Here is a 23,650-nt window from a genome sequence, read left to right as displayed (position 1 = left end):
AGCAATACATGCTATTTCAAGTTAAATAAACCCATTTCCCCAGGAAATACAACGATGAGAACAGCTCCTCCGCCCGCAACTTAGACAGTAGTTCCTCCTCTGATCCTCAGTGAAGGAGTGTTCAGTCTAGGACAGGGTTAGCGTGCGGCGGGAGCAGTGCTGGCTGAGGGAGTAGTCCACCCGCTGTCTCAGGGCTCCTCAAAGGCAGATGGGTGGCTAATTATTCTAGTGAATCGGTGGCCTCTCTCCCCTGAAGACACCTTACCTAGGCACACCAGCACCGCGCTAGATTTTCTCTACGTTTTGCAGGAGATGCCCCAAGCGCCTGAGCCCGCAGCCCCGTGGCAACGGGGGCCGGCGAGCAGCCCCCCGCTGGGCCCTGCCGAGGGTAGCGCCGCACCGTGCCGGACCGGCTCCGCAGGCACCTGCGCGAACGCTCGGCTGAGAGCGCACAAGAAATCCTGGGCTGACCCAAGGGACGAAAGGCAGTCCAGCGCTAGAAGTAAAAAAAACCAAAAACCGACCCAAGCAGAACACTCAGCGGTGACCATTATTTAGTCATTCCCAGCGAAGGAGCTTTTCACCGGCAACACCTCCCCGCGCACGGTAAGCCCACGGCGCCCTGCCGGGGCTGCCCCGCTACGGGCGCCGGCCGTTCCCGGCGGAGACCCCCGCGCTGCCCTGCCGCAGGGCTCCCAAGCGGGGCTGAAGGAGGCCGACCGGTGCCGTTAACCGCCTCCCGGCCCGGCCCCCCGCGGGCACCGCGGCCCCTCACAGCCCCCAGCCCCGTCGGGCGGCGCCGCCGCCACCTACCCAGGAGGCTCTCTGAGAGAACGGCCTTCCACAGGGGGAACATCGCCCCGCCACGCTGCCCGGCCCGGCCCGGCCCGGCTCGGGGGGGGCTTCGTCCCTCTCGCCCGCAGCCCGGTCCCGAGTGCCCGCGAGCGCGCGGCGCCGCCGCCCGTCCCGCCCCACGGAGCCGGCCCGGCACGCGGCCGCTGGCGAACGGGCGCCACAGCGCCGCCTGGCGGAGCGCGGCCGGCTCCGCGCCGAGCGCCCTGGCCGTGGCCGGGCGGCGGGGGGGGAGCCGCTGCCCCCGGAGCGGGTCGGCGCGGCCACGGGCCCTGGGGTGGCGCGGTCGCCGGGAGGGCAGCGAGGAGACCTGCCAGATAGGGGCGGGCTGGCCTGAGGGGGCCAGGGCTGGGGGCGAGGGACGACTCCAGGCCGCCGCCATGCAACCCACCGGCCTTGGCCCGTGTGCCCTCGCTGAGAGAAATGGCGGGTCCCTTAGGCCTCTGGTTGTAGAGGACTGAGTTTCCCGTTCATTCCCGTGCTTTGGCTGGCGAGGGAGAGGAGTGACCCCCTGCCCGAGCCCGCAGGGCGGCTGGGGAGCAGGCTGAGCCCTGGCGAAGCCCCATGGACCCAGTGGCTGTGCAGTCACAGAGGTGCTCATGGTGGCAAAGCCCATGCCAAGATGGCACTGTGGCTACAGAGGATGGCGTGGTGTGAGGTGACTGTGAGGAGATATTCAGATAAACCAGGCATTTCTTCATGGAGGTCAGCCTGATAGCCAGAGTTTATATTTCACCGGCCCCTGACAAGGAACGGTTAGCAGATCTTGCCCCTTCACTGCTGTGTTACCAAAGGAGTGTTTGTCCACTAGATAGTCACACCAGCAAGTAACAAAACAGAAGCAAAGGATTGTCATCTCACAGTCTGATGGGGAAAAGAGGAGCAGACTCACTTCCTAGTCACATAAATATATGGTTGATTAACTGTTACTGCCTGTCTTCTTTGGGGGGAGGGTGTGGTGTTCAGATTGGTCCTGTGCTCATCTTAATGAAATGTGCTTTGCTTTATAGCAGACTAAGGACTTCTGATAAGCAATCCTGTCTGCAGAAAGAACCAAAAGAAGCATTTCATTTGCTGAGATTCCTGGGTTAAGGCTTAAGCCTCTCTGTTAATTTTAGAAGAAACCCTGAGCTATATGAACCCAGCCGTGATCACAGCTGCCAAGTTCTCACATAAGCAAAATCTGAATTTTAGAATTTCATTTTTGGCATGAAAAGTAAATCTGTAACTCTGAACTAAGAACTAAAAAGCCCTTTTGTTGTTGGAATACATAGTCTTCTTAAGTTTTACTAATCTGCCAGCTATATTTTCTCATTTGTGTTAAAACTGCTGTCCCATTCTAACAAACCTTATGATATGTGAAACTCCATAGGAGTAAACTATAAACCCCAGACACCTGTTAAATATGACCTATTACTAGCAATAAATTCCTGTCAAAACATTTTGGGGGGCAGAGTACTAGGAAAAAGTTTGTTCCAGTAGTCTCGCAATCAAGTAATTAATTTACCCCACAGTATAATGGGGTTCAGCTAGCTATAGAAACTCTCTTGAATTTTGGTTGGTATTTGAACAGATATATATGTTCACATATGTATGCCCACAAAAGAATTGAAGGATTTTGATGAAGAAGTCGACCTCTCTAGGGGACGTCATAGGTTTAATGACCTTCTTTATCTTTTCTCCAAGTTCCAGGCATCTTGTGTTTTCTTTGTTTAAGAAAAGCCATCCCAGAACAGTCACCAATTTCACTTATCACTGGTATAGGATTATGCAAGTGATGACACCATTTCATCTTGCTGTGGCGTGACGTGAATGGAACTTGTAAGATGAGATCCTTGGCCAGAGTAAACCCAGAACATGGCTGCTTTTGTAGCTGTGTAGAAAGAGTGTGAGGCTCACAGGATGTATTCAGCCAGTAAATATTTGAAACAATTTTGCAACCCTTTTTGTAATTACAGTATCTTGCTTCATGGTTCAGAGGTGGAGTTCTGGTAAAACTAGACATGACTGGAATCATGAACCTGACATGCTTGTGTGGCTTCCATTAAAATCATAATGCAGTGAAAATAATGCAATTCCTGACAAATTTAGACACTGTGTTCTGGGTACTCTCTCTGAGATTCTTAGTACCTACTAAGTTAGGCTTCAAATGTAATGAAGTTACATTCCAGTTCTCTGCATAGAGTTGACAAACAGATAAGCATCAGAGCACAAGAGGAGGGTGTTTTCAGGTGTAATGTGTTTTGAAATGAAAACAAACATGTCTTAAACACAAAAGTCAATGCTTACAGGGTGCTTTATTACACATATATGTAGCATATGCCTTTCACTATATTTTTTTGTTCCTGGAGTGCCACACGTGTAGCTAATAAAAAATAAAGTAATAGCATTTGATCTATACAGGAATACAATGGTGTCAAACTATCAAAACCAAGATAGCATACTACAGTAGGAGCTTCTACTCACAGAAGAAGGAGCATCTTCATTTTAGAATAGTATTTAATATATCCTTAACCTAAAGTGGACATAAAACATTATCTGAATTTAACAGAAATAAATTACAGCCACACAATTTTATTGGTATGGACAGGGGTAAACCTCTCTAAAGCTAGTGATTGTAAAAAACAATGCTTTATTTGGGTTCAAACCATATGTGGTGGTCTGACCTTGGCTAAATGCCAGGTACCCACCAAGTCGCTCTTTCACTCCCCCCCTCTTTTTTTTTCTCAACAGGGCAAAAAGGGGAAAGAAGATAAGATAGGGAAAAAACAACCCTTGTGGGTAAAACAAAAGCAGTTTTAATGTAAGCAAAGCAAAAGCAAAGCGAGGTCCACGCGTGGAAGCAAAAAGAAAACAGATTTATTCTCTACTTCCCATTAACAGGCAATGTTGGGCCTTCTCAGGAAGCAGGGCTCCAATACATGTAACGGTTGCCTTGGAGGACCAAGGGTGACACACCCCACACCCCCCACCCCCCTTCCACCCTTTTTCCAGCTTTATACTCGAGCAGACGTCATATGGTATGGAATATCCCTTTGGTCAGTTCGGGTCAGCTGTCCTGGTTGTGTCCCCTCCCAAGATCTTGCCCACCCCATCCCACTGTGGGGGGGAAATGTTGGAAAGAGCCCTGGTGCTGTGTAAGCACTACTCAGCAGTAGCCACAACACCAGTGTGCTATCAACACCCTGCCAGCTCCCAACATAAAACACAGCACCATGAGGGCTGCTATAGGGGAAAACCAATTCCGGCTCAGCCAGACCCAGTACATTATAATACAAACATGTTTTGAAACCCAGAATAAACACATGGAATGTAAAAGAACTGTCAGACACCTGGGAGAAGTTGTCCTGGCATATTGCCCAGTAGAGGTGTGCCCAAATGGGTATGATTAAGCAGCAGAAGAAAGTGCCAGAGAAATAGAGGGGAAAAGCATAAAAGTACAAACACAAATTAGGATTAAGAAGGCAACTCTGGGGTGGGTGGGTTTACAGTTAGGCACCTGCCACAGTGTCAGTGGAAACACAAAGACTTGCAGGTCATTAGATGCCTATTCTGTTTGCACAACAGTGTAAAGCTTCTTAGTCATTACCTTGACACCCGTTATGCAAAACTCTATATGCATATTCATACTCAACTTTAATTTGGTTGTCATTTTTTCAAGGTTACAGTATGTTGGCTACAAAATACTGTTCATTTGTTACACCTGGGCTGAAGTGTAACCTCATCTCTTGTAAATTAGCCCTAAAACACACAGTACTAATAAATATTGAGACTCGCTAAAGACCTTTTTCAGTAAAATGTTCTGTGGGACATGGTATGCAAACATTGCCCCAGAGTAATTCCAGTAATGTACTCCCTATAATAGGTCTTGATTAATTTCAATATGTATTAGAAATAGCAGGTACGATCAAGTCTGATGACAGGACCTAAGCATCTATAAACGCGTTAAAGTCAGATAGTGTTGCAGGTCTTTTCTGGAGAAAAGAAACTAAGTGTATAGCTGTGCAGCCTAAGAGAAGAGAAAACTCTGTGGCCATTTTATTGCCTTCTTCACACTGAGAAGAGGAAATCCTAAACCTTGAATGTCTGATAATTGTCAGCCATTCAGTTGTACTGAAAGATAGGCCAGACCAAGTGTAAAATAGAAATAAGTACATCCAAGAATCAGCCAGGACATAGAACACTATTACACAATTTCTCTTACCTAGTGAGGACAGTTTAATGTTTTACTCTGAAGTATGTTGACTGTTTCCTGCTGTGACTTTTCACATCTTTCCATTCACCCTTAACTCCTACTCCCATTAGCATGAGAACAGTGCCCTACAGTGTAATTCTTATGCGGTTTTCTATGCTCTATATGTTTTTATTACTGATACATTTTTGTAACCGCACTGTGCTTCCATTACTCGAGGTCTTTGTTTCTCAGGGAATTTTTAAGCAATTAAGAGTCTTTGTGATTTTATAATGGACAAAAAAACCATATTTATCATAGCTGGTAAGAGTTCCTCCTTCTCTCATGCTGTATGCAAACCTGCATGCATATGTGGAGTGTTTCTGTTAAATAAGCACACTGGGAAGGCTTTGCCTTTGCTGAATGTGGTCAACCTCAGGATCCTGGCAACCCCACAGTGTTTTCTAAAAGGTTCTTCAGACCAGCAGCCAGAGCCTGTAAACCTTCCCCGAGTTTGTGAAGTCTCAGCTCCTTGACCTCCTTCTACTCTGACAATAGAAAATTCTTCAGCCAAGCATTCAACTCCATATTGGTTGTTTTATTTTCAGTACCTCTTGTTTTCTGATGTGTAAGGTTGGTTTTGTTCTGGCAAGGATAAGGATCTCTCTTTTGGTTTGTGTTTATTATTCTGAATCACTAACATTCATTGGTTTCTGTCTATCAATTTCTCTCCATTTTTATAGCTCTGAAGTACTTTCAGGTAAATATTAAAAACAAAGAGTGTTTGAGGAGCATAATTGTGATAAACTTTAAAGTTAAAATTGAAAAGAAGTCTAACCTTATTTATAATAGGCACTTTTATGCAGGAAGGTGCAAGAATCCAAGCAACAACCACTATCCCTGGGCACACATGTGCTCCAGGCGAAAATTGTCGTTCCAGTGCTCTTTCATTTTATGACCGGTTTAAACTGAACCAGCTAAGAAATTATTGGTTATTAGGGACTCACCCCACATGGGATTTTCTTGTGTATTGTATTTTTCAGAATAGCGTGTAGCCAGTATCTATTAAATAGTTTTTACCTACAATTTCATATGAAAGATGATACGCGAGATCTAAGAATACCTCTTAGATCACAGGAAATATTAGGTACACTTTTAAGACCTGTTTTAGGGCATCACTCTTGTCAAAACTCCGTGTGAAGAGCACATTTTGCAGCAGCAAACCCAATGGTTTGGCTGGCAAGAGTGAGAGAATACTCTGGGGAAAGGGACTTCAAGCAGCAAAGACTTCTAGAAGCTGAAAGCCTTTTTGGACTTAAGAAAATGAACTATGATTTATGTCATGTTTATTATGAAATAGAGATGCCAAGGTCATGCAAGAGGAGGAAGTGTAATGGTGATCTCACAAGTTACTCATTTCGTGATAAGCACTGAAGTGTCATATCACCACTTAGGATCATCTCACTGCAAAAAAAACCCAAAACGAAACAAAAACTGAGACAGTTTTTATTAAAGATAAAACGCAAAATAAAACTCAGGTTTACATGCTTTGTTTTAGAGACAGTGGAACAATTTTTTCCAGTGCTCTGAGAGGAGCACGTCCCCCCACCGCAAACTGACATTTTCAGGATAACTTTTTCTTGCAAAATTATTTTTGATTGATGAAAGTATTTTTCTTGTTTTACTTCTTGTTAATATAGATATTAAAATGCATTGATTTACTTACAAAGTATTAAAAACAGGGTGGCTAAGCAATGCTTTTCATTCCAAAATGATCAAAATGGAATTTGTCATTCTTTTGTGAACAGGATTTCATTAAGTTTCCACAAAATATTTTCAATTCTCAGGACACCCCCCCAGCACCGTACGCCGTACCCTACTAAGGGACTGTTAACTTCATTAACAGATACCATAGCTAAGACAGTGTTCCGAGTTTCTCTGGGGAAGCAGGAGAACTCAAACGGAATCTCCTCGGCCTGTTCACGGTTTTTCTCCCGGTCAGCCCATGGGGAGGCGCGACCTGCTCATTTAGTAACAGGTCCTGGCAGGACCAGGCAGCCGGGGGGAGGAGAGCCCGGCGGGGCACCCCCGGCCCCGCGCGTTTCGCACCACCCGGCCCTCGCCCGGGGCGGGCGGGATTCCCGGGGCTCGGCGGGGGCCGTGGCTGGCTGCCCGCCTGGCCCCGCCGCCGGCGGCCGGGAGATGGCGGTGGAGCCCAGCGGCGGAGCGGGCAGCGGGCCGGCAGCCTCCCCCCGCCGGCTCAGCGCCCCGCGGGCTGCGCCGGGCGTGGGACGGAGCCGGTGCCCGCCCGCCCACGGCCGCCTGCAGCCGGGCCCCCGCTCCTCACGGGCTGCCGGGGCTGGGCGCCGCGGGCCCCCCGCGGACGGGCCGAGTCGCCCCCTTCCCCGGTGGCCCGGCGGTGCCCGGGGAGGCCGCGCCCGCCACCAGGCACCTTCCGCGCCGCGGCCCGGGCGAGCGGCGGTCTAATCCGTTCCGTCCCGGGGGCGCTGAGCTCCGCGGTGCCGGAGTGCTCCGGCGTCACGGCGGGAGGAAGGCCGGGGCTGGCGTGGCTCACGGCGGCCGGCCCGGGGCAGGGGGCAGGCGGCGGCTCATACGGGGAATCTCCCGCCCGCGCCCGACACCTCGGCCGCTCGCCTCCCCACCGGCCCTCGCCCAGCGCCGGAGCCGTGGCACGGGGCCGGGCTGGGCCGGGCTTGGCCGAGATGGCAGTAACAGCCCCGGCGGCCGGCTCGGAGGGGAAGGCTGCTGTCGGCGGAGTGGACGCCTGCCCTCGGCCTGATTGTACCCACTCTTCCTTCCCATGAAACCCAGAGCGCCCGCCGTTTTGCCCGTCCGTAGCCAGCTCCTTAGCCCTTCGGGCGAGCAGCAAGTACAGAGTAATAGCCCGTTCTCGCTGGGCGAGTGACCGTCAGCAGACGTCTGAGCAGGGGCTGCAGGGGCACGGCCGGGCAAGCACGGGGCATTCACCCGCTTCGTGGTGTCCACCCAGTTGTTGGTAGGGAGCTTTTCGTCGAAGACCTAGTGCAGCTGCTCTGTTGACTCTCCTTTGAAATAAGAGCCTGGATTTAAAATAAAGAGCTAGCTTAGAAGATAACACGTGAAACATCATAGTGAGTCTTCCCCTCTTCCTCCCAGTGAACACTCAGCCCTTGAAGGGCCTCGCTAAAGTCCTGACGAGTTGTCCAGTGATCACCGCACTTTAGCGGCACCTGCGCTGGGCAGATGCATGGTATCTCCACTGCAGATCACGGTCAGCTGCATATACCAGTTAACACATGCAATTTTGACTCCCACCTTCTCCCCCAAGGAATCTTAGCAATCACATGGTCACCATTCCTACTTGAAAAGACGCTTCTTAGTGAAAACAGATTATATGAAGTTGGCAATTCTCACATCTGAAAAACTTCGCTATCTTCTTGAATACTGCTTCTTTATCAACCAGTTAGGAGAATCAAAACTGTGAGATCTTTCAGCAGTTTTAGCCTTTTCTTCTGTAAATGAGTAAACGATCCAGAAGAGTTCTTGCAGAATAGGAAGAAGTTTGAATATTTGATCCTTGCAAACCACATTGATTTAATCATGTGTTGTATAAGTATTTCAGTTAAACAGAGGAATAACATCATTGGGGAATTCTTCCCAAGGCAGCTAAGAGAATATACAGTTAATTGTTACACTAACAATTACATAGGTTGAGAAAACAGCAAAAAGTGTTACAGTAAAAATATGCAAGAAAGTTACATTTCTTCAATAGGTCAATGCAAATAAAGTTATTTTTTTTGGATAATAGTTGTCTTTCCAAGACACAATGCCCCAAAACACTGGAATACTTTTACATTCCTCAGATAGGAGGCAGCATGTGTGCTGAGTACTAATATTAAGAATTCAATTAAATAATATTTTGATGACCTCAACTCTGTCTCTTTGCTTTGCTCTTGTCAGTATAGCTTTCAGCTTTCATCCCAAGTGGGAGAGGTAACAGGAAGCTGCTTGAAGGGCAGATTTCTTTGGATTCTGTGTTATGTTGAAGCAGAAGTGTATCTGAATAACTTCTAATTCTGGAGAAATGTATGCTGAATACAGTACAGGAGGTTAATGGCAAGCTGCAGATTTTTATAACCTAACTTATACTCCTTAAATTTTTTTTTCATTTTATTTATTTTCTCCAGTGACTCGGCTTTTTTATCCTCATGAAAAAGATGAGCACTTAAAATCCCTTGCAGCAGTTAGAAACCGTATCAGTCAGTAGTACTTTCCTGTGATGCTTTTCATGCAACCGTCTGCACAGATAGGCTTCGTGAGAAGATAAGAATAAGAAAGTAGATAAGAATAAGAAAATTCTGTGTCTTTTGATTGATGTAAACCTCAGTTTCATGCATTTTTCTTATCTTTTATCTCCTTTTTTGCATTAAGTGATGAGAGACTGATGGAAAATGAAATTGCTCTTAGTCAGGGTGAGGCTGACAGTGAAGAACTGTGGGCTTTCCCAATATTATGTGGATTTTCAAACTTAAATTTTTTCAAAGACACAGTGGTCATTGTCATTTTTGAGAGTGGCTGAGAATAAAGTGCAGATTGGTGTGAATGCAATGCTTAATTGAGTCTTTTTACCAAGGGGAGAGGAGGTCGTGTTGCTTCTGTTCCATTACTTAAAAAAGCACTGTTGTATGCATATCCAGTGTACGTGAAGCAGGCATTGCATGCACTTTATTGCTGTGTAACTGACCCCAAAATAAGTGCAGGAAGTGGTTTATACAGTAATATTACAAATGACAAAAACCATTCAGGTTATTAAATTGTTGCATAAGTTTCCTGTTTAACTCTGTCCTTTACAGTCACTTTAGCTTCGCCCAGTGCCACCGTTCTCAGAAGGTACTTTTGAAAAGCAGCAGTACCCTGTACGTTGATAGATAAAGTGCCAGACCATGCAGCAAATTGCTAGGTAAAAATTACAGTTTAGATGTTTGAATTACTCCAGAAATAAATGGGATTCCTTCTTGCTTTTTCCTAGCAGCACAATTCTCAGGCATAGAAGGCTGCAACTGTAAAACTCTGTGGAATCTATTTATTCTTATAGATTTAATTTTTTTAAAGCATGTTTGTAACTGGATTGTGTTTGTTGGAAACACAGATGTGGTTTGTGATAGACTTGCATTGTGGGTCCTGTGGAATCAAAACTTCAGATGATGGTGGTGAGAATAGAAGCAGTACAGTGGTTCTGGACAGCACACTGAAGAAGATAAATTTTTGACCTGCAGTACAATAAAAATTAGAAAGGTTTTGGATTACTTGCTCATATTTGTTCTCATTTCTTTACGATTGGGAGCGCTGTGCTATGTCATGATCCAGCATTTGACTGTACTTACCAACTTCCTTGTCTGAATTAGGCAACACATAACTCTGTATTGCTAATAAGTCACATACTGTGCTGTAAACTGTATATTAATCAGGTGAGTGGATGCTATCTGCTGTAAAAAAATATAGTCCTTTCAGCTTGGTCATTACTGTTTCTGGGTGAACACTGGACTTACAGTATCAATATGATACTTTGGCTTTTTACCTTTGTACTTAGCAGAAGGAGAGGTAGCCAAGCATAAAACACGTAATTTCTGCCGACCAGGATCAGTAGCAGCATACAAGGAAAGAGACAATGTCTTCCAAAACAAGCCAACAGGAAACTCAGCCGTCTCCACTAAAGCAAATGGGATGGGTAAGCTGGGTTTCCTCCCTTTTATTTTGATGCTATTGCTAGTGAAGAACTGGGATTTTGCACTGGTTGTTCTTACTGAAGAGAGAAACAGATGTCTGTTAGCTTAAGCATATAAATGGAGAGAGGAAAGGGCTATTTGTTATTCTTCCTGATTCACTACACTCAGAGGGCTAGGAACTTTTGAGTCTTAAGATAGTGGGCTCTGATTTATGCTGTGCTAGTTAAACTAATTACAAACTGGCAGAGCCCTATTGTCTGAGTACTAGTCCAGTATAACCTGTCCCCATCAAGTTGTGTGTGTGTGCATGTGCACGCATATGCATTCAGAAGGGGAGAAGGGAACAGTACTGCACAAGAGCCTGCCCTCCAGCCGTATGGCAGCTGAGCATTCTCCTCTGCTGGAGAAGTCAGCTACCCACAGGGGTTCAGATTTTACCATTTTATGCTGTAAGCATGTAATTAACCACAAGGAATTTAGATGTGGTATGGCCTTGTTGCTAACCAGTCATTGCCAGAGGGCAGCAAAAGTGGGCTGATCTGGAAGGAAAGTGACCTCGGAGCCACAAGTGACAGCAAGGTGGGCAGGGGTTGTGACCTCTGTGACAAGGAGCACAGTCCCACAGTACCCAAAAATGAGGAGCAGAGCAGATCTGGTGATGTTAACCAGGGTCAGCCAACAGTCAGTCCAGTGACTGCCAGGCAAGTCCCTAGGAATAAGACCAGTCTGATGGGGAGCCAGGAGGTCAAGTTAGCAAGGCAAGGTAGGGATCACCATGATAAAAGGCGATGTACAAGTGCACCTACAATACAGTTAAGGCAAGGGCCTGAGCTTAAATGCAGCTCTTGAGCCGAGGGGTAGAGGCCCTGGGCAAAGTTTCTTGCAGCTCTTTCTCTCAGATTCGCTGTTTTCAGCAGCCTAATTCAGTGTTACACAACTGTGCTATGTTAGAGCTGACTTTGAGCCCAAGCAACTAAATCCCTGGCAGGGTGTGTATGGTGTCAGAAAGGTTGCAAAGCCTGTTGGTGCAGGACCCTGGCACTCATTTCCTTATCTTTTACTCAGCCTGTTTGGATTTTATTGTATTTGCTGTGACCTTGCTGCAAAACCAGTTTGAAGTGGTGCTCTAGGGTCTGGAGTGGAGTCAGTTCTATACTGTTTACCCAAACAGCACCACTATTAACTTTAGTGGGAGCAGTGCTTGAAGGACTGAGATAGTAATTAGCTAAAATGTGAAATGTGTGGCTGCAGCCAATAAAAGCATTTCATTGTTATGGTTACAAAATCATGGATCAGTCAGACATAAAATGAGGTAGAATCCTGTAATAGACTAATGTGCTCTTTTTCCCAAGGCACTGCTTGTTCTACGAAATCTAGTTTTGCTTTCACGAATGTTTGTAGATGCTGTGTTTTTACAGAAAAATGTTAAAGTTTCAATTAGCTTAATGACGACTCCTTCTTTCCCCCAGCTTTTATTGCTGAGCACATCATATGGTGTGGGATATCCCTTTGGTCAGCTGGGGTCAGCTGTCCCCATCGTGTCCCCTCCCAACTTCTTGTGCACCCCCAGCCTACTTGCTGGTGGGGTGGTGTGAGAAGCAGAAAAGACCTTGACTCTGTGTAAGCACTGCTCAGCAATAACAAAAACATCTCTATATTATCAACACTGATTTGGTCACAAATCTGAAACTCAGCACCATAATAGCTACTATGGAAAAAATACATTGTTCCCCAGCTAAAACCAGTGCACCCATGTATTTCAGATGTCCAATAACAGTACTACAAGTGCAAACACTGATAACCGGGTCATTTCTTAAAGAATGAAAAATAATCTACTTGTATTCATATATCAATACCCTGGATAGTAGAATGCAAGAGAGAATACTGTCACTTTTTTTCTCACAATCAAAATAGAAAAAAAAAAAAAAAGCTACCATTAGCCCATTAGCCTAAAAGAAGCCTGTTGGCCAGCTAATTATTATTGGGGTGAAGCCATTGTTGTCGAGTTCAGTTAATGCCATGAATATATTTAAGCTGCTCAGAGAGAGAGTTAGGCTGGTGTCCCGGTTTCGGCTGGGATAGAGGTAATTCCCCTGAGCTGAGCGAGCAGAGCCGGAGCGCCCCACCTGCGCTTCTGCCGGCACAGAGCTAACTTCCCTTCAGCTGGGTGGGGCACAGCCGGAGCGGCGGGCTCGGATTGGCCCTTGCAGCAGTCCATCGCCTGTGACGTCAGAGACCGGTTTTCTCTCGCTTCCGGTCTCTGGCGGCGGAATCTTCGTTCTCTTGGGGCTGCCGGCGGGGGGTGAGCGGGCGCATTGTGCGTGCCCTGTTGGTACTTCCCGTTATCGTTTTGTTACCATCACTAAACTGGTTTTTATCTCAACCTACGAGTTTTTACTTTTTGTCTCTCCCCTGTTTCCCGGGCGAGGAGGGGGAAGGGTGAGCGACGGCTGCGGGGTGTTTGGCTGCCGGCCGAGCTCGAACCACGACAGCTAGTTAGGGGAATCGGGCAGAGTTTATGCTGACCCTCTTCTGAATACCTGCAAAATCTGCTCTTACTGAACTTAAACTGACTCCTGTATGGGACAGAACTTCCATTTTTAGAAACTACCTCTCCGCCTTTGTTTCCTGTCATTTCTTTCCCAGAAAGATGATGTAGCTCATGAGAATGAAAGGGCTAACAGAAATAAAGCAATAAATATACTTCTGGGGTAAGCAGTAGCTGAGCTATTGTAGGAAAGTACAGACCAACAGGATGAGTGGGTTTAACTTAAAACCTACATAGTTCTTCCTGTTTCTGTGTTGGCGTACCAAGTATTTCATCACACTGCTAACAACAGAACAAGGAGTTTTGCTTGGTTGGTTTTTGTATTGTATTTTACTTGTTTTTTAAAATAATTTGTCTTCTTTAATTGATCTGTTTCTTCCTGTGAGATTAAATTCAGTAAGCTAACTCAAGTTTATCGTTTCAGCCAATGTTCTATTGTCCCATCTCACAAAATCACAACGCTGGAGAAATTGCAAGGATCCGTAAAGAATGCAAAAAGGAAAGTTTCTGGTACAGAGGTGAGCGTTCCAAACTTGTTCTTATCACACTGAGAATGACTTCTCGATGTACTTAAGCAAAACCGCCTGCAAAATGTCATGCTGTTTATTGTATTGGAGTTTGTTGGAATGTTATTGTGGGTTAACTCTGCAACTTTAAGTTGAGCAACATGTTATTATAGGGTTAATTGAATTATTTGCATAATCACTGTAGGTAAAGGTGGTTGAATTAAGCTCTTGTTTAATATGAACTTGCCTTAACAGTCATTAGAGGTGGTTCTATTCTTGAAGTCCGTTATTAAAACAACCTTAGAAATGTTTTACTTTATTATGTACTTATTCCTGTCTTTGAATAAAAGGCAGGCATGGCTATGTGTCTTGGGTTTGTGAAATTCTTTAGGTGTAGGATGTCTAAAAGATTACTTACTCAGTGTTTTAGTGTCTTTTAAGTCCACTGTGTCAGTTTGTATCTAAATTACACATTTTCTGAAAGGAGAAGATTGAAAAGGGCTTTAGCATTTAATTGGAGCTGCTGTCATTACTAGTGTTGTAGTACTGAGAGGAGATATTCTGATTATGGAAGTTATTATTTAGTAAATATATATAATGCGCTCGCTCCAGATGCTACAGCGTGCCTGATGTCTGGCACTGTGTGAACACATCCTTGCTTTGAAGAGGTAGTCATCTGAATGAGTAGATGTAATAGGGGATTAAGACGGTATGCAAAGTTAATGTTTAGAAGATGAGTAATATGCTTAACATTATAAACATATAAAACACTTAACATATAAAAGAGTAATGTATTTAACATATAGGTAACAAATTTTGGCCGATACCAGATACTCTCTTTCTTTTCATTTTTACAGCTCTTCCTTTGTCTCTTGGGAGCATGCTTGTCACCCAGGGGCTAGTCTCAAAAGGTAAATAAAAAAAAAATACATGATGCTCCTAAGTTATGAAGTTGAGGCTCTGGAATTACTACTGAAATGCAAGTTTCCCTAAAGCCTGCTATTCCTCTCACTCATCACCATCATTGTTACAGTGATTTGATCATTATGTATGCATTGCCACAGTCATTCTTTTGAAGGAACATGAACTGAAAAGAGAATTCACAGATTCAAAGACGGGTGGCTAGACTCTGTCACCGTGATCTCATGTATTTGAGTAGAGTCTTCACTGGGGCTGCTTGTAGGGCAGAACATCCTACAACCTGAGCAGGGGCATCAGAATCGGGTACTATAGCTCTAACTGTTGGTTTATTTGAGAAATGCTGGCAATGTTTTTACAGCACCACATATCAATATGAATAAAGCTTTGGGGCAGGGGGACCAGGAGTACTGCCAAAGTGAGAAGACTGAGGGCTTTTTATAGAGATGGCTTGCGATCTGCAGGCTAACACAAAAGACAATTGTAATCTGTTTCTGTGGTGGATGAGCCTGGTTTTACACGTTGCACTTTGCAATGTGTAGTTTCCCTTCTGGGGGTCTTGACTAATAATAAGGTGGAAGGTTAGTGTTTTGGGTAAAGAGTGAAGGGCATCCACCCTGAAGATCGCTGAGATGAGTGTATCCCACAGGAGCAAATAAGACAGTCCTTCAGCCTGCATCTGCAGCCAGTTAAAGCAAGGGCAGGTGGGAGAAGAGAAAAATCACAGGGCCTGAAGCAAGAAGCAGAAAAGAATCCAGGGGCTATAAGAGGTGGATGGTGGGAGACAGAAACTGGAGGAGGTGGACATGGCTCAGCCTTTTCTCACTGTGTGGTTGCAAGCCCCTTGTTTTGTTCCAGCCACTATTACAATGTTACCTCCTCATCACATTCTTTTTTTTTTACTAGGATGATCAGGAGGACTGGAGTGGAAAACCTAAAAGCTGTGCCCCAAGAGGCTGGTGTGGGTTCCCTATTGCGTCCTTGACCTTGAGTTTGTAGGCAAATGGGGAGGGAAGGAGCAAGGGAGAGTGTGTGAGGGAAGGCAAAGGATTACACGTTTGAAAAAAGGGTGAGCAGTGATAAAAAGGGCACTGGAGTTGTCTTGGTAGCTAACAGGCCAGCCTCTGGCACCAGGTACTCTGCTCAGTTTCTCTCCATTGTACTTGGATGTTTCTGATCAGCTGTGAAATAACAAAAGCCCATATCAAATAATCATTAATGCATGTCAAGAATTGGAAGGGGGGGACTGTTTAGAAGCAAACAACAGTTTTGTTCCTCCCTCCCTGAGAGACCCAATTTAAAACTTCATAGATGCCAGTGGGTGAAGGCCACTGCATTTAGCATAGACTGAGTGCTCCTCTGTCTAAACACTCTGATGACTGCATGCAGTACACTGGCTCTAGAAGAAGCTGGAGCTTCTGAGCATCATTAACACTGAATGCATGTAACAGTGCAGTGTTCCCTTCCCTTTGCCATGGTAATCTTGCTGTGTGGAGCCCTTCTCCACAGCATGGCACTGCTCTGCCAGACACGTGCTCCCAGAGACATACAGTTTCCATCTCCTGGTGTTAACTGGAGGAAGGTAGATTTTAGTGGGAAAAACTAAAGAGAATCTTTTGGTCCACACACTGCATTCTCCTCTTAAAGGCCAAAACATATGCTCTCTCCTCTCCAGAGGAAGAGGCTAGATACCAGTGGTACAGTTTAACATGAGTTTAATCAATAGCCACTGAAAACTACCAAAGAATAGTTTGGGCCTGGTTGTTGCTTCACAAGGAGCTGGACCCTGAGTAAGAGGTTTCAGTTCGCTATTAAAACATAATAGGCTTGGTTGGTTTGTACTGAAACATAAGCCACCATCTCCTCCTCCTCCTGCAGTGCTGCAGGTGTCACCAGTGGGAGCAGTGCTACTTTCATGTTGATTTACACTCCAAACCCCTGCCTGAACTGAATCCTGCAAAGTTCAGATTTTTTTCCTCCTATGACTTAGGACTGCCCCAAAACAGATGCACTAAGAACTTGGAACAGAAATTGTCCTGATGTTCCTAAATCTGGGTTAATGGACTTTTAAGTTTTTTATAGAGTCTTCACCTTCAGAAAAGCATAAGCTTCTCTTGGTTTTGAGTGCTGGTGAGTTCCTCAAGTGAATAAGCTTTCTGACTACTTACTTTTATTTTAGGCATTTTCTCAGCGAGCCCAAGATTTGGTGCATTACCTAAGATGGCAAGTAAGTTGTACCCAATTCTAAAAAGAAAGAAAATGTTATTTACAAGTGATATGCAGAGCTTAGATGGATCTCTCTGAATCTCTTTTCAAACTCTTCCTTTTTTTTGAATTCATAAGATGTTACCACAGCACTTTAGGAAATCAGAATTCTGCTGTGTTTATAAATAAATGTACGAAATAAGGTTCTTTTAATGTCAACATAGTCACTTGCAGCTCATATTTACTTAATATATCCTCTCAAATTGGTAAAAACTCCAATCTCACCTTTGTTTTATAATGTCAGCCTCATTGATCAGCCATGCTTAGCAGATCATACAGTTTATGATATCAAGGAGTCATCATAGTATAATATATAAAAGAATATGTTCCTTTTCATATATTAATTTGATTGATTTTAACTGTCTAATTCATGACCATGAATTGATAAAGAAAGCAAATAAAAGCGCAGAAACTACAATACAATAAGGTGGCTTTTGAATGGCAAGAAATAAAATTGATTCCCTCTTCAGCAGAAGTTCAACAGAAAATTGAGGCTGTTGAATTCATGTTTTTATTCTGACTCTGACTGTGTGGTAGTGTGGCAGGCTGCTGTTCTAGCTTCTTAGAAGCCCAGAGAAGAGCGTGTTAAAATTGCAATGGTTAGAAATATACCACGGTGTATTATATACCAAAATAAATTAGTGCTGACATTGTTAATTAATTTCATTGTAGGCTATGTCTATAATTTGTTCCTCTAAATCCAAAATCTTGTAATTCCAGCTGAATATGATACCTTTTCCTGTGTGCATTGTTTTGGACCAATTGCTATGTCTCAAGATAGATAACTGGTTTCCAATAGTTATCGAAATCATCCCTGTATAACTTCAGGTGTTTGTAACATGTTTTGAGAAGACATGCTACATACAGTTCATCGTATGATTAAGGTGGAGCCAATTGCAGACTCTTGATTTAAGCTCTTGTATTAACAATGTTTTGTTATCTGTCTTTATAGTTGCTGGTGTCTTAGGTTTTGCCATTGGAAAGATATCATACATGGGAGAATGCCAAAAAAAGTTCCAGCAAGTTGGTATTGTACCATTTGGTCCACAACAAAAAAGGTTTGTGCTTCTATAAATTATTAATCCTCGTTCAAAATAGTCTAAAACATAGTAAAAATTATATACAGCAAAACTATGAATTTAAATTCTGTGATCCGGTCGTGAGGTACTACTTATATTCTTAGGCTGTATATGACAGTATTAGAAACTACTATATATTCTTCAGAAAATGCAAATTAAACTCAGTGTAACACCTGTTACTAGGAAATCCATGATTTAAATGAAGTTATTGTACTTTTAAGTGTGATGGGACAACAGCTATTAGTTCTCTTTTCATCTAGTATTGTGTCTCTAAGTGTCTCACACTTGTCTATAATACCTCTTTGGCCCTTTGAGTCTGCCTTTGTACCACACATCAGGCCAAATATGCTACAGATTTTTTTTACACTATCCTCATATTTTAGCAACAATTTCAATCTCAACCCTCATTCCAACCTCCTCCTTTGTGGCTTTGCCCAGCCTCATACTGTCATGCCAAACTATGAAGACCACAAACTGCGAAAGTATTTTTTCCACCTTACAACTCTAACCAAATGATACATGTCAATGGCTGCCTTCTGCCACCTGGCACCTCCATGTTTTAGTCATTGTTTTCTAAACTTCACGTAAAGCACTCTTTCCCATCAAATCACACTCGACTCTTCCAAGCTTCAACTGCCAGTATTACTTTTCATTCTCAGTGTGGCTTCTCATATGTATCTTTCACATGCAAAATACATTTCCAAAAACCCTGTCCACAAAAATCATTCTCCTCTGTCTTTGCACATCTTTCCCCCAGACCAACATGAGCTTTTATGCCTATGAAAATGCCTGACTGATAATAGGAAGTTTCTTCATTGTTCGTTTATCTTTCTACTTCCATTTTTCCCCCACATAACAAAGCTATTACTTTCCTCATTTGGTGTAACGCAAAATGGCTATTCATCACTTTTCTGTATTATACACCTTACTCCTAACTCTGTTCATTATTGGTAGGTACAATGGCAAGGACTGTCTTTTCCTGTGTAAAAATCCTATTATATTCTGGCGGTGGCTGGAAATGGTAGTTAATTAATGGGGTTTTATTGACTGAGACATTTAGATGTCATCTTTTGCAGTTTATGTCCCATAAAGCAGTTACAAAAATCGGAGAATATAGGCAAGAGATTACTTCTTCAGGAACATTTGCCAGCATGCTATATGGTTGTATTGGAAGAAATCCAGCAAAATTCTTGAATGTTTTATCTGCTTTCAATATTGTAGGCATTGCCATCATACTTGCAAAGAATGTGAAGCAAAATTAGGATCGAATGAGAAGGAAGGTTCAGGTCCATCAGCATCTTAGTCCCAGGTAGGCAACCTTGAAATTTAAAATAAATTCTCATTTTATTTTCCATGTTGAGTAGTATTCTTGTTTGAAACCTTTGAACAATATAGTAAAAATCATGGATTTAATTATGGATTAAAATCTCAGCATTATTCACTGAAATATTCTCTATCTATGGTTTCCAATTAAATTTGTTTCTTAATTTTTACCTTACATACCTTTCATGCTAATTTTAAATCCCCCATTTCTGAGGAATTTCTGCTTTAGCTGTAACAAAGTATTGCTTATTCACCTAATTGGAATTAATTTTGATTGACTACTTGTATAAAAGCAAATATAACTCCTTTCAATTTCCAACATTTTTACTTAAGAATCAAATAATTATGGATAATGTTGATATTTAAAAATACATTGAAATACTGATAATCTAAAAGCAGACACGGTTGGGGTGAGTTTGTTTCTTTGTGTGATGCATCCAGTACTATGGTTTGGCCAGAGCCTTAGTGAGGGTAGTATAAGAGTGGTTCTAGAGCAACTATGTGGTGGGGCAGGGGAGACTGCCCATGTGATGTTTTCACCTCAGAAAGGGGAAAGTTCTCTTCAGGAAAAAGGAGGGTTTACAGGGTGGAGGCAGGGAACTGCTTAAAAGCACTTTCACTCTTTGTCTATGAAAAACAGGCCAGCAGCTGGGCTTTTTAAAAGCCTTTTCACACATTCTGCTTGTGGTAAACTGGCCTACATTTCTCACAGGCAGGAGAATGTGTGAAAGTGTTTGCAAATAGCTTGGCTGCCTGCAACAGAGGAGAGCAGAGGGCCTGTTGGAAATCCTGCCATGTGAGTTTGTTACGGCTCTAACTGTAGCTTGGAACAGAAACCTGATGCAGAAATTGTTGGATTGAGTCTCTTTGGCATGTATTACGTACGAATTTAGACAAGGCTATTGATAATGGTCCCTTTCTTGCTCTAAATGTGTGACTGCAGACAACCTATAAGCAGGAATATACTACCAGAACCTGTTTACTTACCTAGAAGAGAGATTTTGCTGGACTTTTAATATGCAACAATACATTACAGCAGTAAGGATTGTCCTTAAGGAAGCCATCAGAATAAATTCCTGGTTTTAATCAACTTTGCTGCTGCTTGATGATATATCAAGAGCTACAAGTGCTCAGCCACTAGCAGAAAATGCATTTTGGCTTAGGCTCATCTAATAGGGTTGCTGCCAAAATGGGCAGTGCTTCTCTTGTGCCAGCTGTAGAGATCATGAAGCAATGTGGCCCTCTAGATCAGCTCGCTGCTCTAGTGGGGTATCAAGCCTGTAAGAAAAAGGGAAAAAAAAATCAAAGCCAGAAAACCTTTTGAGGGGTGGCTTGCTAGTGCCAGCCAAAGGAGGGAAGCAAGCTGGACTTAGATGACTGAATGAATGACACCCTAAATCCATTAGGAGTTGTGAGCTTAATTAAGCCCTTGCACTACTGTGCTGATTAAGTGCTTTTGAAGATTCTCTCTTAAATAAATGTTTGCTTATGTAGGCCAGTGTCCTCACCTATTTCAAATAAGGACCCTAAAGCATATTTAATTGAGGATGGTCACTTACTAGCAATTACCTGTGCAGTGGAATCAAATGTTGGTGGGATTTACCTCCACTGTTTGTCAGAGCTGGAGCTTGCAGAACCCTAAATCCAAACACATTTTCTTTTTCATCTTTTCCCCCTTTTCAACCTTCCTCTGTGAGCTGACAGTATTTCTTCTGGTGTAGAAGTAGATTTTAAATAAGTGCCGAATTGTCTGAAATGCAAAGGACCCTTGCAGCTGTGTGAAGGGAAGAATGCAGAATGCTACAGTCCCCTCTATTTGTTTTCCTCCTGAAGTGGGTCCTGGAATTTCTGCTGTGGGACCTGTTTCCTGTTCCAGCTCAGGTGTTCATCAAAGAAGTTGACTGCTTTTTACTTTTTACCAGTCACTTAAGTATTGTCTGTTTTTTAAAAGGGCTAGAAATCTCAGTCAGAAACATAGTCTGAAAACAAATACAAGTGTATCTCTTTCAAATTTTAATTGCTGGAAGGAAAAAGCCATTATATTTGTGTCAGTGTGGCATTTTGAATTTGCCAGGAATCACTTCTGATGCACAGGTTTTAGAAACTTAGGAAAATAAATACTGTAAGCATTGTATTGTTTTCTGTATTGTTAAACAATGAAAATAATAACATCAATCTTTTTTATGTTTTAATCAAATTTCTTCATTTAGCATGCTATGCTCTAAAACTGTACAGAGACCCTACTGAGCGCATCTCACCACCACTATCCGTGCTAAGTGTACATGTCAAACTCTGGCATTGCGTAGGAGGACTGCCTGGATAAAATTATATTCATGCTGATGAATCTAAGGGTAATTTCTTTATCTTCAGGGAATTTGCAGAGTTCTCAGAGAAATCACCAAGAAGCTGCACATTTCACATTGAAAGCAAGCTAAGCTAAGTATTTCCTTTCATTTCATTTGCAGATGTGGTGAAGATGGTAAAGATCTTATGGATTATCTTCTTTCAAGGCTTTATTCTGTAGAGAAGAAATAATGTCTTTGGTTTGGTGTAAAAAGGGTTATTTGAAGTGCCTGCGTAATGTTAGATCTGTTTACAGTAAATAGCAATTTCTTGTAATGCACTTTTGGGTTTTTCGTCTCCTCACTCTTCTCAGCATGTTGGTTTTTTTTCTCTCTCCAGTGCAATTAAGCTCTTAGTGCTGAAAAAAAAAAAATGTCTATTGTACTTAGACACTGGTAATACTTTGTGGAGCAAGCAAAATGGCATATGCTGGAATGTTTGGTCAGTTGGGGTCAGCTGTCCCTGCTGTGTCCCCTCTCAACTTCTTGTGCACTCCCTGCCTCTTCACTGGTGGGGTGGGCTGCGAAGCAGAAAAGGCCTTGACTCTGTGTAAGCACTGCTCAGCAATAACAAAAACATCTCTATTATCAACCCTATTTTCAGCACAAATCCAAAACACAGCCCCATACTAGCTACTGTGAAGAAAATTAACTCTATCCCAGCCAAGAACAGCACAGGCTACACTGCAATTACTGTGCTGAACCAACTTCTAATAGGCCAGTTTTACATAAAAACCCACTTTGCCAGAGATATCAAAAGCATGTGTCACATTCACAATGCACAAGAAGATAGTTTGGAGCAGTTTATGGTCTGTGCACAAGCCAAGGCTAGTAGATGTTGAGAAAAAATTAGATGGCACACATACATTAAAGTTTGTATGTCATGCTGTTTGTATCTCAGGAAATCAAGAGAAGATACTTCCCCTAAACACAGTGATGGTGTTCACATGGAAACCAAATGTACAGCTGCTGAAAAGTTTGGTATTCACTGTTAGTTGGTGAAGCCTGTCTTCTGTGGGTTTTCTGTTTGGTTGGTTTTATACTATGCCTATGGTTAGTACCCCTCTTTTGAACCAACTCCTTTGGGTATCTTTACATGGCCAGAAAGAGATTCTGCAAGCAGAACATATAGCATGTAAAAGTATAAAGTTACTATTAATTGGCTACTACACACAAAAGAAATTCTGGATTTAACAAGCTATTAGGCTAAATGCTCACCACCCCGATAAGGCACTTGGAGAGTCTTTCCTAGCCAGGCAGGCAGCAGCTGGGAGAAGGGTTAGACTAACTAGCCTCACTGTTTTTTTTTTTTTCCTTCAAGATTTTATACCTTTCCAAATTGGTGTTTGCCCTCCTGAATTCATGAGCTACTTAAGAACCCCTGTCTCAACAGGGGCTTTAATTTTACACTTTTTACCTTTCTACAGACTTTTTCCACAGCTCTTTCTCAGCAGTCTGAGTCAAGGGTATACAGCTGTGCTGTACCAGAGCTGATGCTTGGAGTACAGGCAGGTAAGCCTTGGGGAGCCTTCAACTAGCGCTGCAGGGAGAGAGGGTTACACAACCACAGAAAAGTCAACCTCCCTCCTTTGTGAAATATAATTATCACAGGTGTACTGTGATAGCCAGTAAAACTTGTATGGCGACATGTCTTAGCTGACATCTGCTGTCAAGATAACAGCAACAAACTGCACGGGTTAGTCATGCCTGGCTTATCTGAGGCAAGCCATTACGTCCGTGTGGTGCTGAGGAGATTGATGCATGTGGCAGAGGACCTTTCGTGTCGGGCTCTCAGAGGCTGTTCTTTGGTCAGTGTTACCTCCTGGGGTTACAACTTAGCTACTTAACTTTGCTTTAAATGTAATTTTGTTCAGGCTTCTAATTTCTTTGCTGTAATAAATGTAGTTATATAAAAATTAT

The 23,650-nt window shown here is 43.4% G+C and overlaps 1 protein-coding gene across 10 annotated transcripts; it reads left to right on the top strand.

The window, feature by feature from the left end:
* The first annotated feature begins 508 nt into the window (after window positions 1-508).
* On the top strand, window positions 509-23,646 carry OCIAD2 (OCIA domain containing 2). 10 transcript variants are annotated; one of them, XM_074822522.1, is made up of 7 exons: window positions 509-606; window positions 13,722-13,815; window positions 14,661-14,714; window positions 16,901-16,948; window positions 17,939-18,044; window positions 19,287-19,374; window positions 21,854-23,646. In XM_074822522.1, exons 2-6 carry the CDS (start codon window positions 13,725-13,727, stop codon window positions 19,366-19,368), a joined length of 381 nt encoding a protein of 126 aa, XP_074678623.1. In that variant the 5' UTR covers window positions 509-606; window positions 13,722-13,724; the 3' UTR covers window positions 19,369-19,374; window positions 21,854-23,646. The 10 variants fall into 10 exon arrangements, with proteins under 10 accessions (XP_074678623.1, XP_074678614.1, XP_074678615.1 ...); XM_074822513.1 differs by lacking the exon at window positions 509-606 and adding an exon at window positions 10,633-10,751; XM_074822514.1 differs by lacking the exon at window positions 509-606 and adding an exon at window positions 10,633-10,751 and having other exon boundaries at window positions 21,759-23,646.
* The last annotated feature ends 4 nt before the right edge of the window (window positions 23,647-23,650 follow it).

Source organism: Strix aluco, chromosome 4, assembly GCF_031877795.1.
Source record: "Strix aluco isolate bStrAlu1 chromosome 4, bStrAlu1.hap1, whole genome shotgun sequence".
NCBI lineage: Eukaryota > Metazoa > Chordata > Aves > Strigiformes > Strigidae > Strix > Strix aluco.
Note: the sequence above shows the minus strand (reverse complement) of the source record. Positions and strands in the feature narration are given on the sequence as shown.